This window comes from Eurosta solidaginis, chromosome 5, assembly GCF_040869045.1.
Source record: "Eurosta solidaginis isolate ZX-2024a chromosome 5, ASM4086904v1, whole genome shotgun sequence".
In the NCBI taxonomy this organism is placed as follows: Eukaryota; Metazoa; Arthropoda; class Insecta; order Diptera; family Tephritidae; genus Eurosta; species Eurosta solidaginis.
This window is the reverse complement of record NC_090323.1, coordinates 180,273,985-180,299,153: the sequence shown is the minus strand read 5'-3', so window position 1 is coordinate 180,299,153 and position 25,169 is coordinate 180,273,985. Positions and strand designations below refer to the sequence as shown.

The following is a 25,169-nucleotide window of genomic DNA, read 5'->3' as shown; positions in this document are numbered from 1 at the left end:
AAATTCTAGAATCACTCCTGGTCCACCTTTATGGCGATATCTCGAAAAGGCGTCCACATATAGAACTAAGGCCCACGCTCTCTTAAAACACTCATCAACACCTTTCATTTGATACTCATATCGTACAAACAAATTCTAGAGTCTCCCCTGGTCCTTCTTTATGGCGATATCTTGAAAAGGCGTCCATCTATAGAACTTAGGCCCACACCCTCTTAAAATACTCATTAACACCTTTCGTTTGATAGCCATATCGTACAATATAAATTCTAGAATCACCCCTGGTCCACCTTCATCGCGATATCTCGAAAAGGCGTCCACCTATAGAACTTAGGCCCACGCCCTTTTAAAATACTCATTAACACCTTTCATTTGATAGCCATATCGTACAATATAAATTCTAGAATCACCCCTGGTCCACCTTTATGGCGATATCTCGAAAAGGAGTCCACATATAGAACTAAGGCCCACGCTCTCTTAAAATACTCATCAACACCTTTCATTTGATACTCATATCGTACAAACAAATTCTAGAGTCTCCCCTGGCCCTTCTTTATGGCGATATCTTGAAAAGGCGTCCATCTATAGAACTTAGGCCCACGCCCTTTTAAAATACTCATTAACACCTTTCATTTGATACCCATATCGTACAATATAAATTCTAGAACCACCCCTGGTCCACCTTCATCGCGATATCTCGAAAAGGCGTCCACCTATAGAACTTAGGCCCACGCCCTTTTAAAATACTCATTAACACCTTTCATTTGATAGCCATATCGTACAATATAAATTCTAGAATCACCCCTGGTCCACCTTTATGGCGATATCTCGAAAAGGAGTCTACATATAGAACTAAGGCCCACGCTCTCTTAAAACACTCATCAACACCTTTCATTTGATACTCATATCGTACAAACAAATTCTAGAGTCTCCCCTGGCCCTTCTTTATGGCGATATCTTGAAAAGGCGTCCATCTATAGAACTTAGGCCCACGCCCTTTTAAAATACTCATCAACACCTTTCATTTGATACTCATATCGTACAAACAAATTCTAGAGTCTCCCCTGGCCCTTCTTTATGGCGATATCTTGAAAAGGCGTCCATCTATAGAACTTAGGCCCACGCCCTTTTAAAATACTCATTAACACCTTTCATTTGATACCCACATCGTACAATATAAATTCTAGAATCACCCCTGGTCCACCTTTATGGCGATATCTAGAAAAAGCGTCCACATATAGAACTAAGGCCCACGCTCTCTTAAAATACTCATCAACACCTTTCATTTGATACTCATATCGTACAAACAAATTCTAGAGTCTCCCCTGGTCCTTCTTTATGGCGATATCATGAAAAGGCGTCCATCTATAGAACTTAGGCCCACGCCCTTTTAAAATACTCATTAACACCTTTCATTTGATACCCATATCGTGCAATATAAATTCTAGAATCACCCCTGGTCCACCTTTATGGCGATATCTCGAAAAGGCGTCCACATATAGAACTAAGGCCGACGCTCTCTTAAAATACTCATCAACACCTTTCATTTGATACTCATATCGTACAAACAAATTCTAGAGTCTCCCCTGGTCCTTCTTTATGGCGATATCTTGAAAAGGCGTCCATCTATAGAACTTAGGCCCACACCCTCTTAAAATACTCATTAACACCTTTCGTTTGATAGCCATATCGTACAATATAAATTCTAGAATCACCCCTGGTCCACCTTTATGGCGATATCTCGAAAAGGCGTCCACATATAGAACTAAGGCCCACGCTCTCTTAAAACACTCATCAACACCTTTCATTTGATACTCATATCGTACAAACAAATTCTAGAGTCTCCCCTGGTCCTTCTTTATGGCGATATCTTGAAAAGGCGTCCATCTATAGAACTTAGGCCCACACCCTCTTAAAATACTCATTAACACCTTTCGTTTGATAGCCATATCGTACAATATAAATTCTAGAATCACCCCTGGTCCACCTTCATCGCGATATCTCGAAAAGGCGTCCACCTATAGAACTTAGGCCCACGCCCTTTTAAAATACTCATTAACACCTTTCATTTGATAGCCATATCGTACAATATAAATTCTAGAATCACCCCTGGTCCACCTTTATGGCGATATCTCGAAAAGGAGTCCACATATAGAACTAAGGCCCACGCTCTCTTAAAACACTCATCAACACCTTTCATTTGATACTCATATCGTACAAACAAATTCTAGAGTCTCCCCTGGTCCTTCTTTATGGCGATATCTTGAAAAGGCGTCCATCTGTAGAACTTAGGCCCACGCCCTCTTAAAATACTCATTAATACCTTTCATTTGATAGCCATATCGTACAATATAAATTCTAGAATCACCCCTGGTCCACCTTTATGGCGATATCTCGAAAAGGCGTCCACATATAGAACTAAGGCCCACGCTCTCTTAAAATACTCATCAACACCTTTCATTTGATACTCATATCGTACAAACAAATTCTAGAGTCTCCCCTGGTCCTTCTTTATGGCGATATCTTGAAAAGGCGTCCATCTATAGAACTTAGGCCCACACCCTCTTAAAATACTCATTAACACCTTTCGTTTGATAGCCATATCGTACAATATAAATTCTAGAATCACCCCTGGTCCACCTTTATGGCGATATCTCGAAAAGGCGTCCACATATAGAACTAAGGCCCACGCTCTCTTAAAACACTCATCAACACCTTTCATTTGATACTCATATCGTACAAACAAATTCTAGAGTCTCCCCTGGTCCTTCTTTATGGCGATATCTTGAAAAGGCGTCCATCCGTAGAACTTAGGCCCACGCCCTCTTAAAATACTCATTAACACCTTTCATTTGATAGCCATATCGTACAATATAAATTCTAGAATCACTCCTGGTCCACCTTCATCGCGATATCTCGAAAAGGCGTCCACCTATAGAACTTAGGCCCACGCCCTTTTAAAATACTCATTAACACCTTTCATTTGATAGCCATATCGTACAATATAAATTCTAGAATCACCCCTGGTCCACCTTTATGGCGATATCTCGAAAAGGAGTCCACATATAGAACTAAGGCCCACGCTCTCTTAAAACACTCATCAACACCTTTCATTTGATACTCATATCGTACAAACAAATTCTAGAGTCTCCCCTGGTCCTTCTTTATGGCGATATCTTGAAAAGGCGTCCATCTGTAGAACTTAGGCCCACGCCCTCTTAAAATACTCATTAACACCTTTCATTTGATAGCCATATCGTACAATATAAATTCTAGAATCACCCCTGGCCCACCTTTATGGCGACATCTCGAAAAGGCGTCCACATATAGAACTAAGGCCCACGCTCTCTTAAAATACTCATCAACACCTTTTATTTGATACTCATATCGTACAAACAAATTCTAGAGTCTCCCCTGGTCCTTCTTTATGGTGATATCTTGAAAAGGCGTCCATCTATAGAATTTAGGCCCACGCCCTCTTAAAATACTCATTAATACCTTCCATTTGATATACATGTCATACAAACACATTCCAGGGTTACCCTAGGTTCTTTTTACAAAATTGTGATTTTTCCATACTTTGTCTCCGCAGCTCTCAACTGAGTAAGTAGTGTTCGGTTACACCCGAACTTAGCCTTCCTTACTTGCTATTATTATACTCAGTTGAGCAGAGCTCACAGAGTATATTAACTTTGATTGGGTAACGGGTGGTTGTACAGGTATAAAGGAATCGAGATAGATATAGACTTCCATATATCAAAATCATCAGGATCGAAAAATAATTTGATTGAGCTATGTCCGTCCGTCCGTCCGTCTATCCGTTAACACGATAACTTGAGTAAATTTTGAGGTATCTTGATGAAACTTGGTATGTAGGTTCCTGGGCACTCATCTCAGATCGCTATTTAAAATGAACGGCATGGGACTATAACCACGCCTACTTATTCGATATCGAAAATTTCGAAAAACCAAAAAAATGCGATAATTCATTGTCAAAGACGGATAAAGCGACGAAACTTGGTAGATGAGTTGAACTTATGAGGCAGAATAGAAAAGTAGTAAGTTTTTGGACAATGGGCGTGGCACCGTCCACTTTTAAAAGAAGGTAATTTAAAAGTTTTGCAAGCTGTAATTGGCAGTCGTTGAAGATATCATGATGAAATTTGGCAGGAACGTTACTCCTATTACTATATAAGTGCTAAATAAAAATGAGCAAAATTGGATGAAGAACGCGCCCACTTTTTAAAAAAAATTTTTTTAAAGTCAAATTTTAACAAAAAATTTAATATATTTACTTTATATAAGTGAATTATATCAACATTCAACTCCAGTAATGATGTGGTGCAACAAAATACAAAAATAAAAGAAAATTTCAAAATGGGCGTGGCTCCGCCCATTTTCATTTAGTTTGTCTAGAATAGTTTTAATGCCATAAGTCGAACAAAAATTCACCAATCCTTCTGAAATTTGGTAGGGGCAATGATTCTATGACGGTAACTGTTTTCTGTGAAAATGGGCGAAATCGGTTCAAGCCACGCACAGTTTTTAAACACAGTCCACCGTCTGTCCTTCCGCTCGGCCGTTAACACGATAACTTGAACAAAAATCGATATATCTTTACTAAAAAAATGGCCGAAATCCAAATATGACCACGCCCAATTTTTCGATATCGAAAATTACGAAAAATTAAAAAATGCCATAATTCTATACGAAATACGAAAAAAGGGATGAAACATGGCAATGGGATTGGTTTATTGACGTAAAATATAACTTTAGAAAAAAACTTTGTAAAATGGGTGTGACACCTACCATATTAAGTAGAAGTAAATGGAAAAGTTCTGCGGGGCGAAATCAAAAGCCTTTGGAATCATGGCAGGAATACTGTTCGTGGAATTGCATATATAAATAAATTAGCAGTACCTGACAGATGATTTTCTGGATCACCCTGGTCCACATTTTGGTCGATATCTGGAAAACGCCTTCACACCACTCGCTTTTAAAACCTTCATAAATACCTTTAATTTGATACCCATATCGCACAAACACATTATAGAGCCATCCCTGGTCCACCTATATGGCGTTATATGGAAAAGGCGTCCACATATAGAACTAAGGTCCACTACCTTTTAAAATACTCATTAACACCATTCATTTCATACCCATATCGTACAAACACATTTTAGAGTCACCCCTGGCCCACCTTTATGGCGATATCTCGAAAAAGCGTCCACCTATAGAACTAAGGATCACTTCCTTTTAAAATACGCATTACCACCTTTCATTTGATACCCATATCGTATAAACATATTCTAGAGTCCACCTTTATGGCGATATCTCGAAAAGGCGTTCACCTATAGAACTAAGGCCCATTCCCTTTTAAAATATTCATTAACACCTTTCATTTGATGCCCATATCGTACAAACACATTCTAGAGTCACCCCTGTTCCACCTTTAAGGCGATATCTCGAAAAGGCGTACACCTATAGAACTAAAGCCCATTCCCTTTTAAAATACTCATTACCGCCTTTCATTTGATGCTCATATCGTACAAACACATTCTAGAGTCACCCCTGTTCCACCTTTAAGGCGATATCTCGAAAAGGCGTTAACCTATAGAACTAAGGCCCATTCCCTTTTAAAATACTCATTAACACCTTTCATTTGATACCCATATCGTACAAACAAATCCTAGAGTCAGCCCTGGTCCACCTTTACGGCGATGTATGGAAAAGGCGTCCACATATAGAACTAAGGTCCACTCCCTTTTAAAATACTCATTAACACCTTTCTTTTGATACCCATATTGTACAAACACATTCTAGGGTCAGCCCTGGTCCACCTTTATGGCGGTATCTGGAAATGGCATCCACCTATGGAACTAAGGATCACTACCTTTTAAAATACTCATTAACACCTTTCATTCGATGCCCATATCGTACAAACACATTCTAGAGTCACCCCTGTTCCACCTTTATGGCGATATCTCGAAAAGGCGTTCACCTATAGAACTAAAGCCCATTCCCTTTTAAAATACTCACTAACACGTTTCATTTTATGCCCATATCGTACAAACACATTCTAGAGTCACCCCTGTTCCACCTTTAAAGCGATATCTCGAAAAGGCATTCACCTGTAGAACTAAGGCCCATTCCCTTTTAAAATACTCATTAACACATTTCATTTGATACCCATATCGTACAAACAAATTCTAGAGTCAGCCGTGGGTCACCTTTACGGCGATATCCCTAAATGGCGTCCATCCATAGAACTATGGCCCACTCCCTCTTAAAATACACTTTAATACCTTCCATTTGATACACATGTCATACAAACATATTCCAGGGTGTCCCTAGGTTCATTTTCCTACATGGTGATTTTCCCTTATTTTGTCTCCATAGCTCTCAACTGAGTATGTAATGTTCGGTTACACCCGAACTTAGCCTTCCTTACTTGTTTTAATTGCATTTACTTTTGATCTCATTACACATTTAGGTATGTAATTACTTATAATGTTAAACAAATGTTTTTTCATACTCATACACACAGCATGTGTAATAACATGATTTTATGTTTTTGTTTTATCAAATGTTATGTAAAAAAAAATGTATTCTTAATTTTCTTTCTAAATGTTTTTACGTTACATATATGCTAAAATAAAATAAATATCAATGCTGCCAGCAAAAACACAAACTTTTTCTGTTTGGTTACCATTTTCCACTTTTGGTTATTTTTGGGAATATTCTGTTTACTAAAAATTTAAATTAGCGGCAACTCTGTTCACAATCCGTTGCCATTGCAACGTTTCTAGTATCATATGCATATGTGGGGTATGATATGTTTATAATATCAAATACACAAAAAAAAAAAAAAAAAACGCTCACCTGAAATGGTATACAAAATAATCCAATAACAACATCAGCGAATGCCAAATTGGCAATGTACATATTTGTAACGGTACGCATTTGACGAGTTGTTACTACCACCCATATAACGAATGCATTACCCACAACTGCCAAACCACTTATTGTGCCATAGAAAAGGGAAAGTAATACAACGATACCAGTCGGTGCTGAATAAAGCTTCTCTAAAATTTAGCATAAAAGTAATTAGATATAAGAAAATATAACGTAATGCTGGTACTCTTGAATAACTTCAACGAATTCCAACCAATTACTTACCGAATTCTTCTTCTTTCAGTATCTCATTTGCTGTTGTTGAAATTACTGGGAACTCATCCATGTTGTGCTGGCAGATGTAATGGAATGTAGAAATGTGCTTAAGTTTATGTGCATGAACGCAAATGGTTTTACATTGAAAAGTATGTTCTTTTTGCTCTTAAAAAAGTTTGCAACATTTTTTGTTTTTCTTTTCTGGAAGTATCAAAGTAAAAAAATTATTGGTCTGGTTTTCTAGAAAATAAGGATTTGATAAGATTTATGATGAGGAAAATAGGACAAGCTCTCCCCTTATCTGTGTTGGTGTGGTGTATGTTTGTTTTTAATATATATATATATATTTTTTTTAATAAAAAAAGCATGTTTAAGAGTTTAATTCAATGTGGCGCATGAAGTACGTAATGTTTTTGCTATTAAAACAACATCAACATCTTTTCGATATTGAGATTAATAGAGAAAAATCGCAGAACTTCCGCTGTTAACTATTATAGCAATATTATCATCTGTATTTAATTAGCGAGTCATGCTCATAAAAAAGCAAGACTGTAAAAATCTATGGTTACTAAGCTCTATTGATATTAGAGAAAAATTGCACAGTTTACAAACAGCGATGGTTACTAGGACATATTTCTGAATTTTACTTCTTCATCAGCTAGCTTCTCGGGAGCTGAGTATTGAACTCGAAATCTCCAACAAACATACTTTATACTAGCGTAAAGGTAGATGCCTTTAACCACTCAGTTATATGAATGCCCCGCTGCTCCCTTTGCAATTGGTCCTAAGTATTGCCTTTTTGTTGCAATTCCTTTTATTTACCATTTAGGTACATACTAATTCTATATGCATTTTAGTCCTAATTGTGTGGAATAATTATAGGCGCGCAAAGAGTTTAGTAACTTTGGATTTTTATACTCAGCTGAGCTAACTTTGTTCGCATAACGGTAATCCGTAAAGGCATAAACTAATCGAGATAGATATAGACTTCTATATATCAAAATGGTCTGGGCGAAAAAATAAATTCATTTAGCCATGTCCGTCCGTCCGTCCGTCCGTAAACACGATAACTGGAGTAAATTTTGAGGTATCTTGATGAAATTTGGTACGTAGATTCCTGGGCGCTCATCTTAGATCGCTATTTAAAATGAACGAAATCGGACTACAACCACGCCCACTTTTTCGATATCGAAAATTTCGAAAAACCGAAAAAGTGCGATAATTCATTACCAAAGACGGATGCAGCTTGGTAGGTGCGTTGACCTTATGACGCAAAACTGAAAATTAGTAAAATTTTGGACAATGGACGTGGCACCGCACACTTTTAAAAGAAGTTAATTTAAAAGTTTTGCAAGCTTTAATTTGGCAGTAGTTGAAGATATCATGATGAAATTGGGCAGGCACGTTACTCCTATTACTATATCTGTGCTAAATAAAAATTAGCAAAATGGGATGACGAACACGCCCACTTTTAAAAAAATTTTTTTTAAGTCAAATTTTAACAAAAAATTTAATATCTTTATAGTAGTTTAAGTAAATTACGTCAACATTCAACTCCAGAATGATATGGTACAACAAAATACAAAAATAAAAGAAAATTTCAAAATGGGCGTGGCTCCGCCCTTCTTAATTTAATTCGTCTAGAATACTTTTAATGCCATAAGTCGAACAAAAATTTACCAAGCCTTGTGAAATTCGGTAGGGGCATAGATTCTATGACGATAACTGTTTTCTGTGAAAATGGGCGAAATCAGTTGAAGCCACGCCCAGTTTTTATACACGGTCGACCTTCTGTGCTTCCGCTCGGCCGTTAATACGATAACTTGAGCAAAAATCTATATATCTTTACTAAACTTAGTTCACGTACTTATCTGAGCTCACTTTATCTTGGTATAAAAAATGACCGAAATCAGACTATAACCACGCCCACTCTTTCGCTTTCTAAAATTACGAAAAATGAAAAAAATGCCATAATTCTATATCAAATATGAAAAAAGGGATGAAACATGGCAATTGGATTGGTTTATTGACGCAAAATATAACTTTAGAAAAAACTTTGTAAAATGGGTGTGATATATATAAATAAATTAGCGGTACCCGACAGATGATGCTCTGGGTCACCCTGGTCCACATTTTGGTCGATAAAATGGGTGTGATATATATAAATAAATTAGCGGTACCCGACAGATGATGCTCTGGGTCACCCTGGTCCACATTTTGGTCGATATCTCTAAAACGCCTTCACATATACAACTAAGGATCACTCCCTTCTAAAACCCTCATTAATAACTTTAATTTGATACCCATATCGTACAAACACATTCTAGAGTCACCCGTGGTCCACCTTTATGGCGATATCTCGAAAAGGCGTCCACCTATAGAACTAAGGTCCACTCCCTTTTAAAATACTCATTAACACCTTTAATTTGATACCCATATCGTACAAACATATTCTAGAGTGACTTCTGGTCCACCTTTATGGCGATAACCCGAAATGGCGTCCACCTTAGAACTCCCTTTTAAAATACTCTTTAATACGTTCCATTTGAAACTCATGTCATACAAACACATTCCAGGGTTACTCTAGGTTCATTTTGCTAAATGGTGATTTTCCCTTATTTTGTCTCCAAAGCTCTCAGCTGAGTATGTAATATTCGGCTACACCCGAACTTAGCCTTCCTTACTTGTTATAATAGTGCTTTTATAACCAGTACTTCCGCTGTTCACAATTTTTTTAATAATATTATCTGTATTTAATTAATTAATTAATTAATCAAATTGTTTTCGTTATTGATATTATTGTTACATGAGAAACTTTGTGTTGGATTTATAACCATTACAGAAGAGCAGAATGGTCTAATGTCAATGTCGTTGACGTTGTAGTCACTTATAATTTGACGTTATGACCATTTCATTAGGTCAGTTGATGTTACGGCCGTGGACCATATAACACCCCTCCACACATTTTTTGCTTATACTCCCCTCAGATTTTCTTAATGGTTAAATAAACGAAAATTTTGAGAAAAAAAGCTTTAGGGTTCGCTGCTTCTTTATAAACACGAAGTTTGCACAAAAGTCTCACACCGGTTAGAAAGGTAAATTTTTTTAATGTAAATATGGTGACAGGGTCGTGCCCAAGGGGGGATTTTGAGGGTTCAAACGAGGTTGGGGGTTCATTATCGGTAAATATCATAAATTCTACACAAAGAGCAAGTCTTGTGAATAACTAATGTTTTCTGCAATTAAAGCTCATCTTTAGTGTAAATTTTGCATACATCAATCAACCACTCTTTCAATATAGTTTCTGTTTTTAATTTAAAATATATATGTACTTATACATATATGAATTTCAAATCTGCACGTGAATATACATCGGGATGTCAAGATTGATGTCCAAAATGTTGTAGAAGAATTTTTTTCGGTATCTAGAAGAGTGCATTTGTTGACTGCTAGCAAATAAATATGGTAAATTTTTCTCTTTACTCAACAGTGAATAAATACGCAATTTTTTACTTCATCTACTTTTTTTATTATTTTATGTGTATATGTTTTTCGCTTTATATTGTATATTTTTAAATGAACTTTATGTAATTATTACTTTGTATTGTTGTACTATACAAGATTGCATTGTAATAATGCTTTGTCAATGAAATACGAAATAAATAAAAAAATCGTTCATTATTGGATTGCTTCCCGTTTCTATTAATTTTTATCGCAAAATTAGTCTTGACAATAACGGATGCTTACTATGAGCTTCCATATGTTCAAAATCCCCCTAGACAATTCCTGCGCACGCTCCTGTATGGTGAGTGCACGATTTTGAAATCTGTTTATATAAAATCTACACATGCGTTCATACATACATACATATTGAGACTGTATAATGCGGCAATTACCCACCGACGTGTGCCGTACGTACGGCCGTTTGTCGTACGAAGCACGTTTGACCGAACTCTCAAGCCCGTAGGAATCATTGTGTGCGTCTGTGTACATGTACATAATATATTTGTGTGTGTATTGTTTACAGATAAGCACTGTTGCCATTGACCATTTTGCATGCATGTTTATGGAACTTTTTCCAATTTAATTTTTATACTCAGTTGAGCAGAGCTCACAGAGTATATTAAGTTTGATTGGATAACGGTTGGTTGTACATATATAAAGGAATCGAGATAGATATAGACTTCCATATATCAAAATAATCAGGATCGAAAAAAAATTTGATTGAGCCATGTCCGTCCGTCCGTTAACACGATAACTTGAGTAAATTTTGAGGTATCTTGATGAAATTTGGTACGTAGGTTCCTGAGCACTCATCTCAGATCGCTATTTAAAATGAACGATATCGGACTATAACCACGCCAACTTTTTCGATATCGAAAATTTCGAAAAACTGAAAAAATGCGATAATTCATTGCCAAAGGCGGTTAAAGCGATGAAACTTGGTAGATGGGTTGACGTTATGACGCAGAATAGAAAACTAGTAAGATTTTGGACAATGGGCGTGGCACCGCCCACTTTTACAAGAAGGTAATTTAAAAGTTTTGCAAGCTGTAATTTGGCAGTCGTTGAAGATATCATGATGAAATTTGGCAGGAACGTTGCTACTATTACTACATATGTACTAAATAAAAATTAGCAAAATTGGATGAAGAACACGCCCACTTTTTAAAAAAAAATTTTTTTAAATTCAAATTTTAACAAAAAAGTTAATATCTTTACTGTATATAAGTAAGTTAAGTCAGAATTCAACTCCAGTAATGATATGATGCAACAAAATCCAAAAATAAAAGAAAATTTCAAAATGGGCATGGCTCCGCCCATTTTCATTTAGTTTGTCTAGAATACTTTTAATGCCATAAGTCGAACAAAAATTTACCAATCCTTCTCAAATTTGGTAGGAGCATAGACTCTATGACGGTAACTGTTCTCTATGAAAATGGGCGAAATCGGCGGAAGCCACGCCCAGTTTTTATACACAGTCCACCGTCTGTCCTTCCGCTCGGCCGTTAACACAATAACTTGAGCAAAAATCGATATATCTTTACTAAACTTAGCCCACGTACTTATCTGAACTCACTTTATCTTGGTATAAAAAATGGCCGAAATCCGACCATAACCACGCCCACTTTATCGATATCGAAAATTACGAAAAATGAAAAAAATGCCATAATTCTATACCAACTACGAAAAAAGGGATGAAACATGGTAACTGGATTGGTTTATTGACGCAAAATATAACTTTGGAAAAAACTTTGTAAAATGGGTGTGACACCTACCATATTAAGTAGAAGAAAATGAAAAAGTTCTACAAGGCGAAATCAACAGCCCTTGGAATCTTGGCAGGAATACTGTTAGTGGTATTGCATATATAAATAAATTAGCAGTACCCGACAGATGATTTTCTGGATCACCTGGTCCACATTTTGGTCGATATCGCGAGAAAGCCTTCACATATACATCTAAGGCCACTCGCTTTTAAAACCCTCATTAATACTTTTAATTTGATATCCATATCGTACAAACACATTCTAGAATCACCCTGGCCCACCCTAATGGCGATATCTCGAAAAGGCGTCCACCTATATACCTAATGCCCACTCCCTCTTAAAATGCTCAGTAACACCTTTCGTTTTATACCCATATCGTACAAACATTCTAGAGTCACCCCTGGCCCACCCTAATGGCGATATATCGAAAAGGCGTCCACCTATATACCTAATGTCCACTCCCTCTTAAAATGCTCAGTAACACCTTTCGTTTGATACCCATATCGTACAAACATTCTAGAGTCACCCCTGGCCCACCCTAATGGCGATATCTCGAAAAGGCGTCCACCTATAGACCTAATGCCCACTCCCTCTTAAAATGCTCAGTAACACCTTTCGTTTGATACCCATATCGTACAAACATTCTAGAGTCACCCCTGGCCCACCCTAATGGCAATATCTCGAAAAGGCGTCCACATATAGACCTAATGCCCACTCCCTCTTAAAATGCTCAGTAACACCTTTCGTTTGATACCCATATCGTACAAACATTCTAGAGTCACCCCTGGCCCACCCTAATGGCGATATCTCGAAAAGGCGTCCACCTATAGACCTAATGCCCACTCCCTCTTAAAATGCTCAGTAACACCTTTCGTTTGATACCCATATCGTACAAACATTCTAGAGTCACCCCTGGCCCACCCTAATGGCAATATCTCGAAAAGGCGTCCACATATAGACCTAATGCCCACTCCCTCTTAAAATGCTTAGTAACACCTTTCGTTTGATACCCATATCGTACAAACATTCTAGAGTCACCCCTGGCCCACCCTAATGGCGATATCTCGAAAAGGCGTCCACCTATAGACCTAATGCCCACTCCCTCTTATATTGATCAGTAACACCTTTCGTTTGATACCCATATCGTACAAACACATTCTAGAGTCACCCCTGGCCCACCCTAATGACGATACCTCGAAAAGGCGTCCACCTATAGACCTCATGCCCACTTCCTCTTAAAATGCTCAGTAGCACCTTTCGTTTGATACCCATATCGTACAAACTTTCTAGAGTCACCCTTGGTCCACCTTTATGACGATATCTCGAAAAGGGGTCCACCTATAGAACTAAGGATTACTCCCTTTTAAAATACTCATTACCATCTTTCATTTGATACCCATATCATACAAACACATTCTAGAGTCACCCCTGGCCCACCCTAATGGCGACATTTCGAAAAGGCGTGCACCTATAGACCTAATGCCCACTCCCTCTTAAAATGCTCAGTAACACCTTTCATTTGATTCCCATATCGTACAACTAGAGACACCCCTGGTCCACCTTTATGGCGATATCTCGAAACGGCGTCCACCTATGGAACTAAGGATCACTGCTTTTCAAAATACTCATTAACAGCTTTCATTTGATACCCATATCGTACAAACATATTCTAGAGTCACCCCTGGTCCACCTTTATGGCGATTTCTTGAAAAGGCTTTCACCTATAGAACTAAAGCCCATTCCCTTTTAAAATACTCATTATCACCTTTCATTTGATACCCATATCGTACAAACACATTCTAGAGTCAGCCCTGGTCCACCTTTATGGCGATATCCCTAAATGGCGTCCATCCATAGAACTATGGCCTACTCTCTCTTAAAATACTCTTTAATAACTTCCATTTGATACACATGTCATACAACCACATTCCAGGGTTACCCTAGGTTCATTTTCCTACATGGTGATTTTCCTTATTTTGTCTCCATAGCTCTCAACTGAGTATGTAATGTTCGGTTACACCCGAACTTAGCCTTCCTTACTTGTTGATGTTGTAAAAGGCTGGAACTAATATTAATTAAATATATATAGATTACATATTTCTAATCTGCACTTTTACATAATTATTTCGAATTATTTTCACAATTTTTCAAACTTTAATTAGGTGTTTTTGTATAAGACTGCAAACGGTCAAAAGTTAGCGCACAAAAGTTTACTGGGCAACTCTGTCTAGTGAGAGAGCGATCAGCTGACACGTTCTTACGGAAAAAATCAAAATTGTTTTGATTTCTACGGTCCGGGCTACGTACGTACTGGCGTTGCACGTCGGTGAGTTTTCGTTTACATTGCACACTCATAAGATAGGTCGTGTCAGCTGACACGTTTTTTCTACGTACGTTCGTGAGTAACCACGGCTTAAATGTAGATGTTTGTATTATCGTAAATATCTGTTAAATTTCGATAATTTCCATAGCAGATTTAGGAATTGTGTGCAGTTGATATTAACAAATGTACACACAATTTTCGATATAATAGCAGAAACTCAATTGGTAGATATACATGTAGATAGCATATATATATGTGTTTTAGGGTGGTCCTTATAAACCGGTGAACGATTTTTCCAATCTTATCCCTTTGACGGGTAATACTTTTGAATATAATATCGCCAACTACAGTGTTGTTGGTTTTTGTTAAAAGAAATCAAAAAATTTTAGTTTAAATTTGTTTTTGCCCCCATACACAAATCATAATTTACACCTTTAGGCGACACCCCTCAACAGTCTCTAATCGGCACCAGTATTCATACTATGTGATATTTTCTAACCTAGAAGTTATGTATAAAGTGGAGCGCCTGCAAAAACCCGTTTTGTTGTTTTTTAAGGACCACCCCAATGTGCATATTTTAGTGCTAAGTAAATTGTTATAGCCAGTATCTATGAAATTTTGTGTAGCATATTCCGCACTCTAAATTTTACCTTCCTAATTTCGAAAGAAAATGCGGTCCTTTAACAAAAAAAAAAAAAAAATTACCAAAATACCACAATAAGTAGGAGTGAAGAATCCACCATCTGTTCGACTGTCGAAAAACCGCGGCCAGAAATTTGTACCGTCTTTTGTTTTGTCCTGGACAGCGGCAGTGAAAGTTTTTAATCGCTACCGATTCCTCCTCATCCTGATAGCTTCTGCAGAGATTTTGTTTGTATACGCCACCGTCTGAGCATTAGTGCAATAACTCATTGTACTGTGATGACAACCATAAGTAATCTCTCTGCAGATTTCCTATCCACATATGGCCATAAGCACCTTGAGACCTCGCAGTCATTCCGGTTGTTCCATGGCGAGTCCGTTGCTCTAGTCTCATATTCTTTGATTTTTCTCAGGAGATAACCCAGTTGTGGTCAAACGGAGGGCCCCCTTCGCTTATTTACATTTCAGAACCTTTCCTGGCAATCTCCTTAAAAATGCATACCCTTCAATAACGCTGTGCCTTGGGACCCAGCAAGGGGAGACATTTATGATCTTTGCTTGATCGACGGTAGCGAAGCTCGACGCATCCGCACGATATCCGAATTTATCACGTGGGATCCTAGTACTTTTAAAGCGGCCTGATTGTCGAAAAATATCGTTACTTTGATGGCTGGGGCCATACTGTACTTGAGCAGTCTGGCTGCTTTCTATTTGGCATATACCTCCACTTTATTAGCCTGCAGATGCATTGAGTTCATTTCAGCTCCAGTTCCCTTTTCCATGTTTGAGCCATCTGTGTAGATAGTAATTCCCCTTACACTGTCAAGTCTGTCTCCCATTCAATTATTGAAAGATATCTTATGTTCTGCACTTGGAAGTCAAAAAACCGCTATGGTGTGGTTGTTTTCGGATGTTAGGTCAGTGGTGATTCCGTTAGTCATCCCCTTATCATGTAATCTAATGCGTCGGACAAATACAAGCATGCCAACCTTTGCACCTTCCCAACCCATATTGATTGTTCATCTCATGTAGCTCCTTCCACCAGACTATGCCATATACTTTTTTTTCGAAAAAATTAGCTCCACCCCAAACTACATATATATGACTCACAAAAAGCTGTATCCAATTGTTTGGTTTACTTACCTTAACGACAAAATAAATATCAAAATTATGTTGACTTAGAAATTATTACAAATCTTGTTTAAACATTAATTTAATCAAAGAGGAAGTAGGTAATGTTTGCACAAATTCGGTTGTGTGTGTTGGTTTACCGTAAAAGGCAGATCCTTTATTGTTTATTTAATTTTATATTATTGTTTTTTGCAATTAAGGTACCAAAAATTTTAAATTATTTTAAAGGTATTAGATGTGTATATAGCACCAGTAAAGCATAATTTACTTTATATAAATAAATAAATATTTCGAAAGAAATTCGAAGATTCGAGAAAATTTTACAAAAAATATTTCAAGTTAAATAATTATTTCTCTTTCTTCGATAATTTAGGCAAAAACTACCATAAATATTGTGACTTAAAATATTCAATCCAATCTCAAAAATATTCTCGAAAAAGTTCAAAAATTCTTGAAAGTTTTACGAAAAATATTTTAAATTAAATTCTTTTTCATAAACTTTACAACAACTAAGGCATGACGTAGTTGAATGCGTTTATAACTATTTCAACTATCGTAGGGGTGCGGGTTCGACTCCCACTCCCGGGAGAAAAGGCTTTGAAGAGATTTACAAGGTATAATCGAAACAGCTGTCGCCTTGTCCGTCCTGATGTCACGTTGTTTAAAATTTTCCCAAATTATTAAATAAATTATAAAATTAAAAAATTGCTTCAAATAAATATTTTCATACAGTTAAAAAAAAAAAAGCAATACGGGCAATCCCCGATTAAATCATATAAATTCTTTTTCTTATTTCGAAAATTTAAGAAAAAACTTCCGTGAATTTTGTAACTGAAACTGATTTCAAAAACGTTTTCGAAATAGAAAATTCGATAAACTCTTACGAAAATTTCTTGAGGTAAATAATTTTTTTTATTCGATAGTACAAGAATGAAATTTTTAAGTAAAACTATGCACCCAAAATTCAAAAGTGTTTTGGAAAAAAATCGAAGATTCGAGAAAATTTTATTAAGTTTTTAACTAAAGTTTTCTATATTCGGTAACTAGGAAAAAAATGCATGAATTTTGTAACGTAAACTATGTAAAATAATGTGAAAAACGTTTTTGAAAATATACCAAGATTCGAGAAAGTTTAACTATAAAAAAATATTTCGAATAAATTCGAAGATAAGAGACAATTTTACATAAAATGTTTTAAGTTATATAACTTTTTCTCTTTCCTGGATAAATTAGGCAGAAACTGCCATGAATATTGTGAATTAAACTATCTGAACGAATCTCACAATTGTTGTCGATAAAGTTCGAAAATTCGTGAAAGCTTTACGAAAAATATTTGTAATAAATTAGACTTTTTTTTGCTTTTTTCGATAGTTTAAGAAAAAACTTGCGTGAATTTTATAACTGAAAGTATGCAAGCCAATTTAAAAAACGTTTTCAAAATAGTTCGAAAAATCGAAAACTATTACGAAACTTTCTTATTGTAAATAATTTTTATATTCGATAGATGCACACAAATCTCAAAAGGGTTTTTGCAAAAAATCGAAAATTCGAGAAAACTTTATGAAAAAAAAAATTCAATAAAAGTTTTCTATATTTGATAACTATAAAAAACTGCTTGAATTTTTTAAAAGTTGATTTTTAATAAGAGTTTTCTATATTTGATTGATAACTATAAAAAAAATCTATGAATTTTGTTACTGAAACTATGTAAACTGACGTGAAAGAAGTTTTCGAAAATACTATAATATTCCTTATTTTTCTAAAAATGAAAATAAATGTAAGGCGCGATAACCTCCGAAGAGATCTAAGGCCGAGCTTCTCCTCCAATTTGCGTCGTGTTCCTCTTGATTTTCCCTACAAATTGGCCGGACGGGACCTGCCAACTCCGAACGGCATCTGCAAGGCAGATGAGTTTTCACTGAGAACTTTTCATGGCAGAAATATACTCGGGGCGCTTGCCAAACACTGCCGAGGGACGATACCGCTTAGAAAAATTTTCTTCTAGTTGAAAAACCTTATTTCTAAAATTTTGGTGTTATTTGCCCGGGGTGCGAACCCAGGGCATATGGTGTGGCAGGCGGGGCACGCTACCATCACACCACGGTGCCGGCATTTCTATTTTAGAAAATTTAAGAAAAAACTTCTGTGAATTTTTTAGCCGAAATTATGCAAACCAATTTCAAAACCGTTTACGAAATAGTCGAATTAGAGAAACTATTACGAAAATGATTTTTAATAATCGGGGATTGCCCATATTGCTTTTTTTTTTTTTAAATGTATGAAAACATTTATTTGAAGCAATTTTTTTAATTTTATAATTTATTTAATAATTTGGGAAAATTTTAAACAACGTGACATCAGGACGGACAAGGCGACAGCTGTTTCGATTATACCTTGTAAATCTCTTCAAAGCCTTTTCTCCCGGGAGTGGGAGTCGAACTCGCACCCCTACGATAGTTGAAATGGTTGTAAACGCATTCAGCTACGTCATGCCTGTTGTGAAGTCTTTCCCAATTGCCTTCTTTTTTGCATATTTTAATCTTTTACACATTGCATACTTCGTATGCAATTATGTGTTAAAGCTATGCTTGGTACGGCGGTTTTCAAAGAAACTTTGGTTTTGTTGCTGTTTTCGTTCTATTTATAGAACTACAACGGATTAACCAATTTTGTCTGTTTGTATGATTTTTAATAATCGGGGATTGCCCATATTGCTTTTTTTTTTTTTTAAATGTATGAAAACATTTATTTGAAGCAATTTTTTTAATTTTATAATTTATTTAATAATTTGGGAAAATTTTAAACAACGTGACATCAGGACGGACAAGGCGACAGCTGTTTCGATTATACCTTGTAAATCTCTTCAAAGCCAAATATCCTAAAGTAAATAGTTTTATTTTTTCGATAGTATAAGAATTAGTTCTATGAGTGAAACTATGCACACAAATTACAAAAATGTTTTTGAAAAAATTCGAAGATTCTAGAAAATTGTATTAAAATTTTTTAACTCAAGTTTTCTATATTCGATAACTATGGAAAAAAAAAAAAATCCATGAGTTTTGTAAAGTAAACTATAAACTGATGTGTAAGCAGTTTTCGAAAATGATCCTAGATTCGAGAAAGTTTTATGAAAGTTTTTTTTAAATTGAATGGAGTATTTGTCAATTTTAGATAATTAAAGAAAAAATTTCCATGAATTTCGTAGATTAAACTATTCAAACCAAATTCCAAAAAGCTTTACGAAAATATTCCAAGGTTCGAGAAAATCTCACAAAAAATTCTTTATTATACTCACAGAGCATATAAACTTTGATTGGATAACGGTTGGTTGTACAGGTATAAATGAATCGAGATAGATATAGACTTCCATATATCAAAATCATCAGCATCGAAAAAAAAATTGATTAAGCCATGTCCATCCGTCCGTCCGTTAATACGATAACTTGAGTAAATATTGAGGTATCTTGATAAAATTTGGTATGTAGGTTCATGGGCACTCATCTCAGATCGCTAATTAAAACGATATCGGACTATAACCCAGCCCACTTTTTTGATATGGAAAATTTTGAAAAATCGAAAAAGTGCGATAATTCATTACCAAAGACGGATAAGGCGATGCAACTTGGAAGGTGAGTTGAACTTATGACGCAGAATAGAAAATTAGTAAAATTTTGGACAATGGGCGTGGCGCCGCCCACTTTTAAAAGAAGGTAATTTAGAAGTTTTGCAAGCTGCAATTTGGCAGGCGTTGAAGATATCATGATGAACTTTTGCAGGAACGTTACTACTATTACTATAAGTATTCCAAACAAAATAACAAAATCGGAGAACGACCACGCCCACTTTTAAAAACAATTTTTTTTTGTCAAAAAAAAAAAAGTTAATATCTTTACAGTATATAAGTAAATTATTCAACATTCAACTCCAGTAATGATATGGTGCAACAAAATACAAAAATAAAAGAAAATTGCAAAATGGGCGTGGCTCCGCCCTTTTTCATTTAATTTGTCTAGGATACTTTTAGTGCCATAAGTCGAACAAAAATTGACCAATCCTTTTGAAATTTGGTAGGGGCTTAGATTCTGGGACAATAACTTATTTCTGTGAAAAAGGGCAAAATCGGTTGAAGCCACGCCCAGTTTTTATACACAGCCGGCTGTCTGTCCTTCCGCTCTGCCGTTAACACAATAACTTGAGCAAAAATCGGTATATCTGTATTAAACTAAGTTCCCGTACTTATCTGAACTCACTTTGAATTGGTATAAAAAATGGCTGAAATTCGACTATGACGACGCCCACTTTTTCGATATCAAAAATTACGAAAAATGAAAAAAATGCCATAATTCTATACCAAATACGAAAAAGGGGATGAAACATGGTAATTGGATTGGTTTATTGACGCAAACTATAACTTTAGAAAAAAACTTTGTAAATTGAGTGAGACCTTATCATATTAAGTAGAAGAAAATGAAGAAGTTCTGCAGATCGAAATAAAAAGCCCTTGCAATCTTGGCAGGAATACTGTTCGTGGTATTACATATATAAATAAATTTGCGCTACCCGACAGATGATGGTCTGGGTCACCCTGGTCCACATTTTGGTCGATATCTCGAAAACGCCTCACCATATACAACTACCACCACTCCCTTTTAAAACCCGCATTAATCCTTTAATTTGATACCCATATCGTACAAACAAATTATAGAGTCACCCCTGGTCCTCCTTTATGGTGATATCTCGAAAAGGCGTCCACCTATAGAACTAAGGCCCACTCCCTTTTCAAATACTCATTATCACATTTCGTTTGATACCCATATCGTACAAACAAATTCTAGAGTCACCCCTGGTCCACCTTTATGGCGATATCTCGAAAAGGCGTCCACCTATAGAACTAAGGCCCACTCCCTTTTAAAATATTCATTAACACCTTTCATTTTATACCCGTATCGTACAAACAAGTTCTAGAGTCAGTCTTGTTCCACCTTTATGGCGATATCTCTAAATGGCGCCCACCTATAGAACTATGGCCCACTCCCTCTTAAAATACTCTTTAGTAACTTCCATTTGATACAAATGTTATACGAACACATTCCAGGGTTACCTTAGGTTCATTTTCCTACATGGTGATTTCCCCTTATTTTGATTCCATAGCTCTCAACTGTGTATGTAATATCCGGTTACACCCGAACTTAGGCTTTATTACTTGTTTTTTTTATTTTTACTTGGAAATTACCTTTCAAAATAATCAAATAAAATTGTTTGGTGTTCGTAATGTTTTTTTTTTTACCAAACCACTTTTTTTAAATTTCGTTTGTGGTGTTGGGAATGGGAGAAGAGAAAACTCTTTTAAAAAATTTATGTTCTGAATTTGGTAGAATTCGAGTATATCTAATATTTGTGATGTCATTCTTGTAAAAGCTGACTTTTGTTTATAAAGATGGTCTTTGCTTTTCAATTGCATTGTATGTTTAAAAAAGAAGTTATTGGCAAGGAGATCTTCTATTCGACTTATGGGTTAACATTGTTGCAGCAGTTTTGTGAATGCATTAATTGTTTCTTCGGTTATTGTGGGAAATTCGCGTGGCCTTCGTTAGTTGCAACAGCCATTCTTTCTCCCTTTCGACCCGAAAAGAGAAGACAGAGTTTGAAGAAAGGGACCTTGTCAACGGATGCACGAAAATGGCTCAATTATGTATGAAACTCTACTTCGTCGATTTTGAATGAAAAATATAAAGGGGATAACAATTTTTTAAGCACATTCTCTTTATAAATAGATCAGAAGAAACGAAGAATGTATCTTTAAACATGAGTAGTTACTTAAAAATGGATAGCAAGATTCCAAAATTCCTAATAGACTTTTTAATTACTCTAAACATATGGATCCCTGTTCGTCTAATAAACTCCTTTATCCTTAATATTACAACCCAATAGATCCAAAAGTTTTGTGAAATGTAGCAGGTCTCTAAGTTGTCGAAAATTTCATTAAAACTCCAAAGCAAAATTTAAAGTTTCGGACGATTTTTTAAATTTTCACGATCGCTGGCGACTAGCAGAAATTTGTTTCACTGATGCTGCATTGTCTGAAGTATGTTCTTAATTGCAAGCATCTAGCTTTACGGGAAGTAGCTCAAATAGCGGTCGCAAGATTCCGCGTGTTCATATTCATATTTATTGGGTCAATGGCAGAAACCTTACTGACTAGATTTACATGTTTGCAAATTAACTTAAAGCTAAGCAACTAAAATTAATTAATTCAAGGATGAGATAAATTTTCTCGATAGTAAGACTCAATCCGTAACTTAAACAAAGGCCTGGGCATTGCAAAGTCAAGATTTAGCATTCTGGAAATTTTATTAAACTCTTCGTGACCTCTTGTGAGAGGGGCAAAGCTAAGGTAATTGGTTCTCAGAACTTCACCGTAGAATATATTATGAGAGCGTAGAGATCTACTAGGAACTAGAAAATTTAACTGCTCCAACAGAGCTGAGCAATCAATAGTACCAGAGATAATATCGTAAATAAACATTAAATGTTGTACTGAGCGTCTGACATGCAGTGGCATAACATTTATAAGCATGCACCTGTTTATATAAGGTGGTAGGGGATTAACAAAATGAAGGGGTAGGAAGGCGAATCGAATGAATTTACGTTGAACCCTTTCAATTCTAGCAGAGTATGTAAATGGACTTTCTAGGTATTGCTAATAGAGCCTAAAGTTTCATTTAGAGTTTCAGGTTTCTGGGTTATCGAAAAGTTTCTTAAAACTCGAAAGCAAATTTCAAAGCTCGGACGACTTTTTGAATTTTCGCGATGCCTTGACCACCAAGCGAGCATTTTTTCTTACACTATGTTGCATTTTCATGGGCCTCTGAAGCACGTTCTCTATTTGAAAAATCTTGTTATACGGGAAGTTACTCAAATAGCGGTGATAAGATTCCATATGTTGTAAATGAACTTTCTAAATATCTCTTAATATCTCGACCTCTGTTCAAAGAAGAAAACTTTTTTATCCTAAATATTTAAACGAACTGAAATATTAAGTTCAAAGTTTCAGGTCACTGGGTTACCGGAAAGTTCCTTAAAACTCGATAGCAAAATTTTCATCTGCGGACGGTTTTTTGAATTTTCAAGATCCCTGGACCATCCAGCAAAGTCTGTTACATGGCGGTAGCGTGCTCCGCCAACAATACCAAAGACCCTGGGCTCACACACCGGGTAAAGCTACATCAAAATTTAGAGACAAGGTTTTTCAATTAGAAGAAAATATCTCTAAGCGGGATCGACGCTCGGCAGTGTTTTGCAAACACTCCGAGTGTATATCTGCCATGAAAAGCTCTCAGTGAAAACTCATCTGCTTTTCAGATGCCATACAGAGTCGGCATAAAACAAGTAGATCCCGTCCCGCCAATTTGTAGGAAAGATTAAAAAGGGCGCGAAGCAAATTGGAAGAGAAGCTCGGCCTAAAATTTCTTCAGAGATTATCGCGCCTTACATTTATTTAGTTTATTAATTCAAAAATATATTCCAAGAATTTTTAACCGAATTGGCCTCATTGGCTTGGTGAAAGCCCTGCGGCACAACTGAAGCCAAACCTTTTTTTCTACCTTTAGCATCCAAAACATTTCCAATAAATTTTCATTTAAATTGCTCTCAAAACCGAAATGGTACGCTAATTGACCAGACGTTTACCAACAAATATTCGCTGAATGTGTTAATTCAAAATTTAAATAAATTTTTTAATAATACAAATTCCATACGAAATCAGTGTTAATTCTTAGTTAACCCCGAATGCTTTACATTAGCATATTTGATGAGATAACAAGTTTGTAATAGAGTAGATGACAGCAATTAACTGCATTGCCATACATTTGATTTTTAAAATTTTCACTCTTTTGTTTTTCGCATGAATGTCACTGAATTTACAAAGCTAATTTTTTCCAGGTATTGAAACAAAAATTTTTTTTATTATCTGTTCATGTTGAGCGACACCGATATAACAAATTAAAAGCAATGACACCCCGATCTACATAATTACTTTTTTTGTGTCAACTATTCTTTTTGTTGTTGTGAATAGTTACTCATACGCCACGGCATGACATTATCACAGCACATCACTGAAATTTCTTTTCATTGCGTTCCTTTCCGATCTTACTTGTGCATCAGTTACTGACGAACAAAAAAGTTCACATTCCATCAGTTGTGCGTGAAAGCGCGTTAAATACTGAACTTGGCATAGCTAAATGGATTTTTTCGGAGCATTTTTTTTGTTTGCGAAAATTTTCTAGATAAGCGTATCACGAAATCGATTTGCCAGTGTATACTGACCTAATTGGTACATAGCAGCATATCCGTCGGAAAGGCGATTTCACGCATTGGCGCCTTTGGACTTCAAAGTTGTTGTTTAGACTTTTTTGTTTACTAATAAACATATATCGCTCGTTTACTTCAATAGTGTCATAACTCAAAAAGTACAATTTTCGAGGAGAGCCATTCAAAGATTTTAACTGCCATATGGTGCGCATATAAAGACATATTTTCATTTGTATAGCACGTGGTAAATTTTTAGGGGATCACAAAGATTTTTTTATACAACATAGATAATGTTATTGGGTAAGTTTATATGTTATTAACTCAAA

At 35.9% G+C, this 25,169-nt stretch overlaps 1 protein-coding gene across 5 annotated transcripts in view; it reads right to left on the bottom strand.

Annotated features, from left to right (window-relative positions):
• Positions 1 to 24,737, bottom strand: part of LOC137251613 (RYamide receptor-like) — a 60,927-nt gene extending 36,190 nt beyond the window's left edge. For 2 of the 5 annotated variants that reach the window (XM_067786298.1, XM_067786303.1), the window contains exons 1-3: positions 24,569 to 24,731; positions 7,177 to 7,368; positions 6,880 to 7,082 (exon numbers count right to left, since the gene is read on the bottom strand). In XM_067786298.1, the coding sequence (XP_067642399.1) occupies positions 6,880 to 7,082; positions 7,177 to 7,237 (264 nt within the window). In that variant the 5' untranslated portion in view covers positions 7,238 to 7,368; positions 24,569 to 24,731. Of the gene's footprint in view, positions 1 to 6,879; positions 7,083 to 7,176; positions 7,369 to 16,545; positions 16,669 to 24,568 lie in introns of those variants that run through there. The other 3 variants (XM_067786300.1, XM_067786302.1, XM_067786301.1) reach the window with 3 other exon arrangements.
• Positions 24,738 to 25,169: the final 432 nt, after the last annotated feature.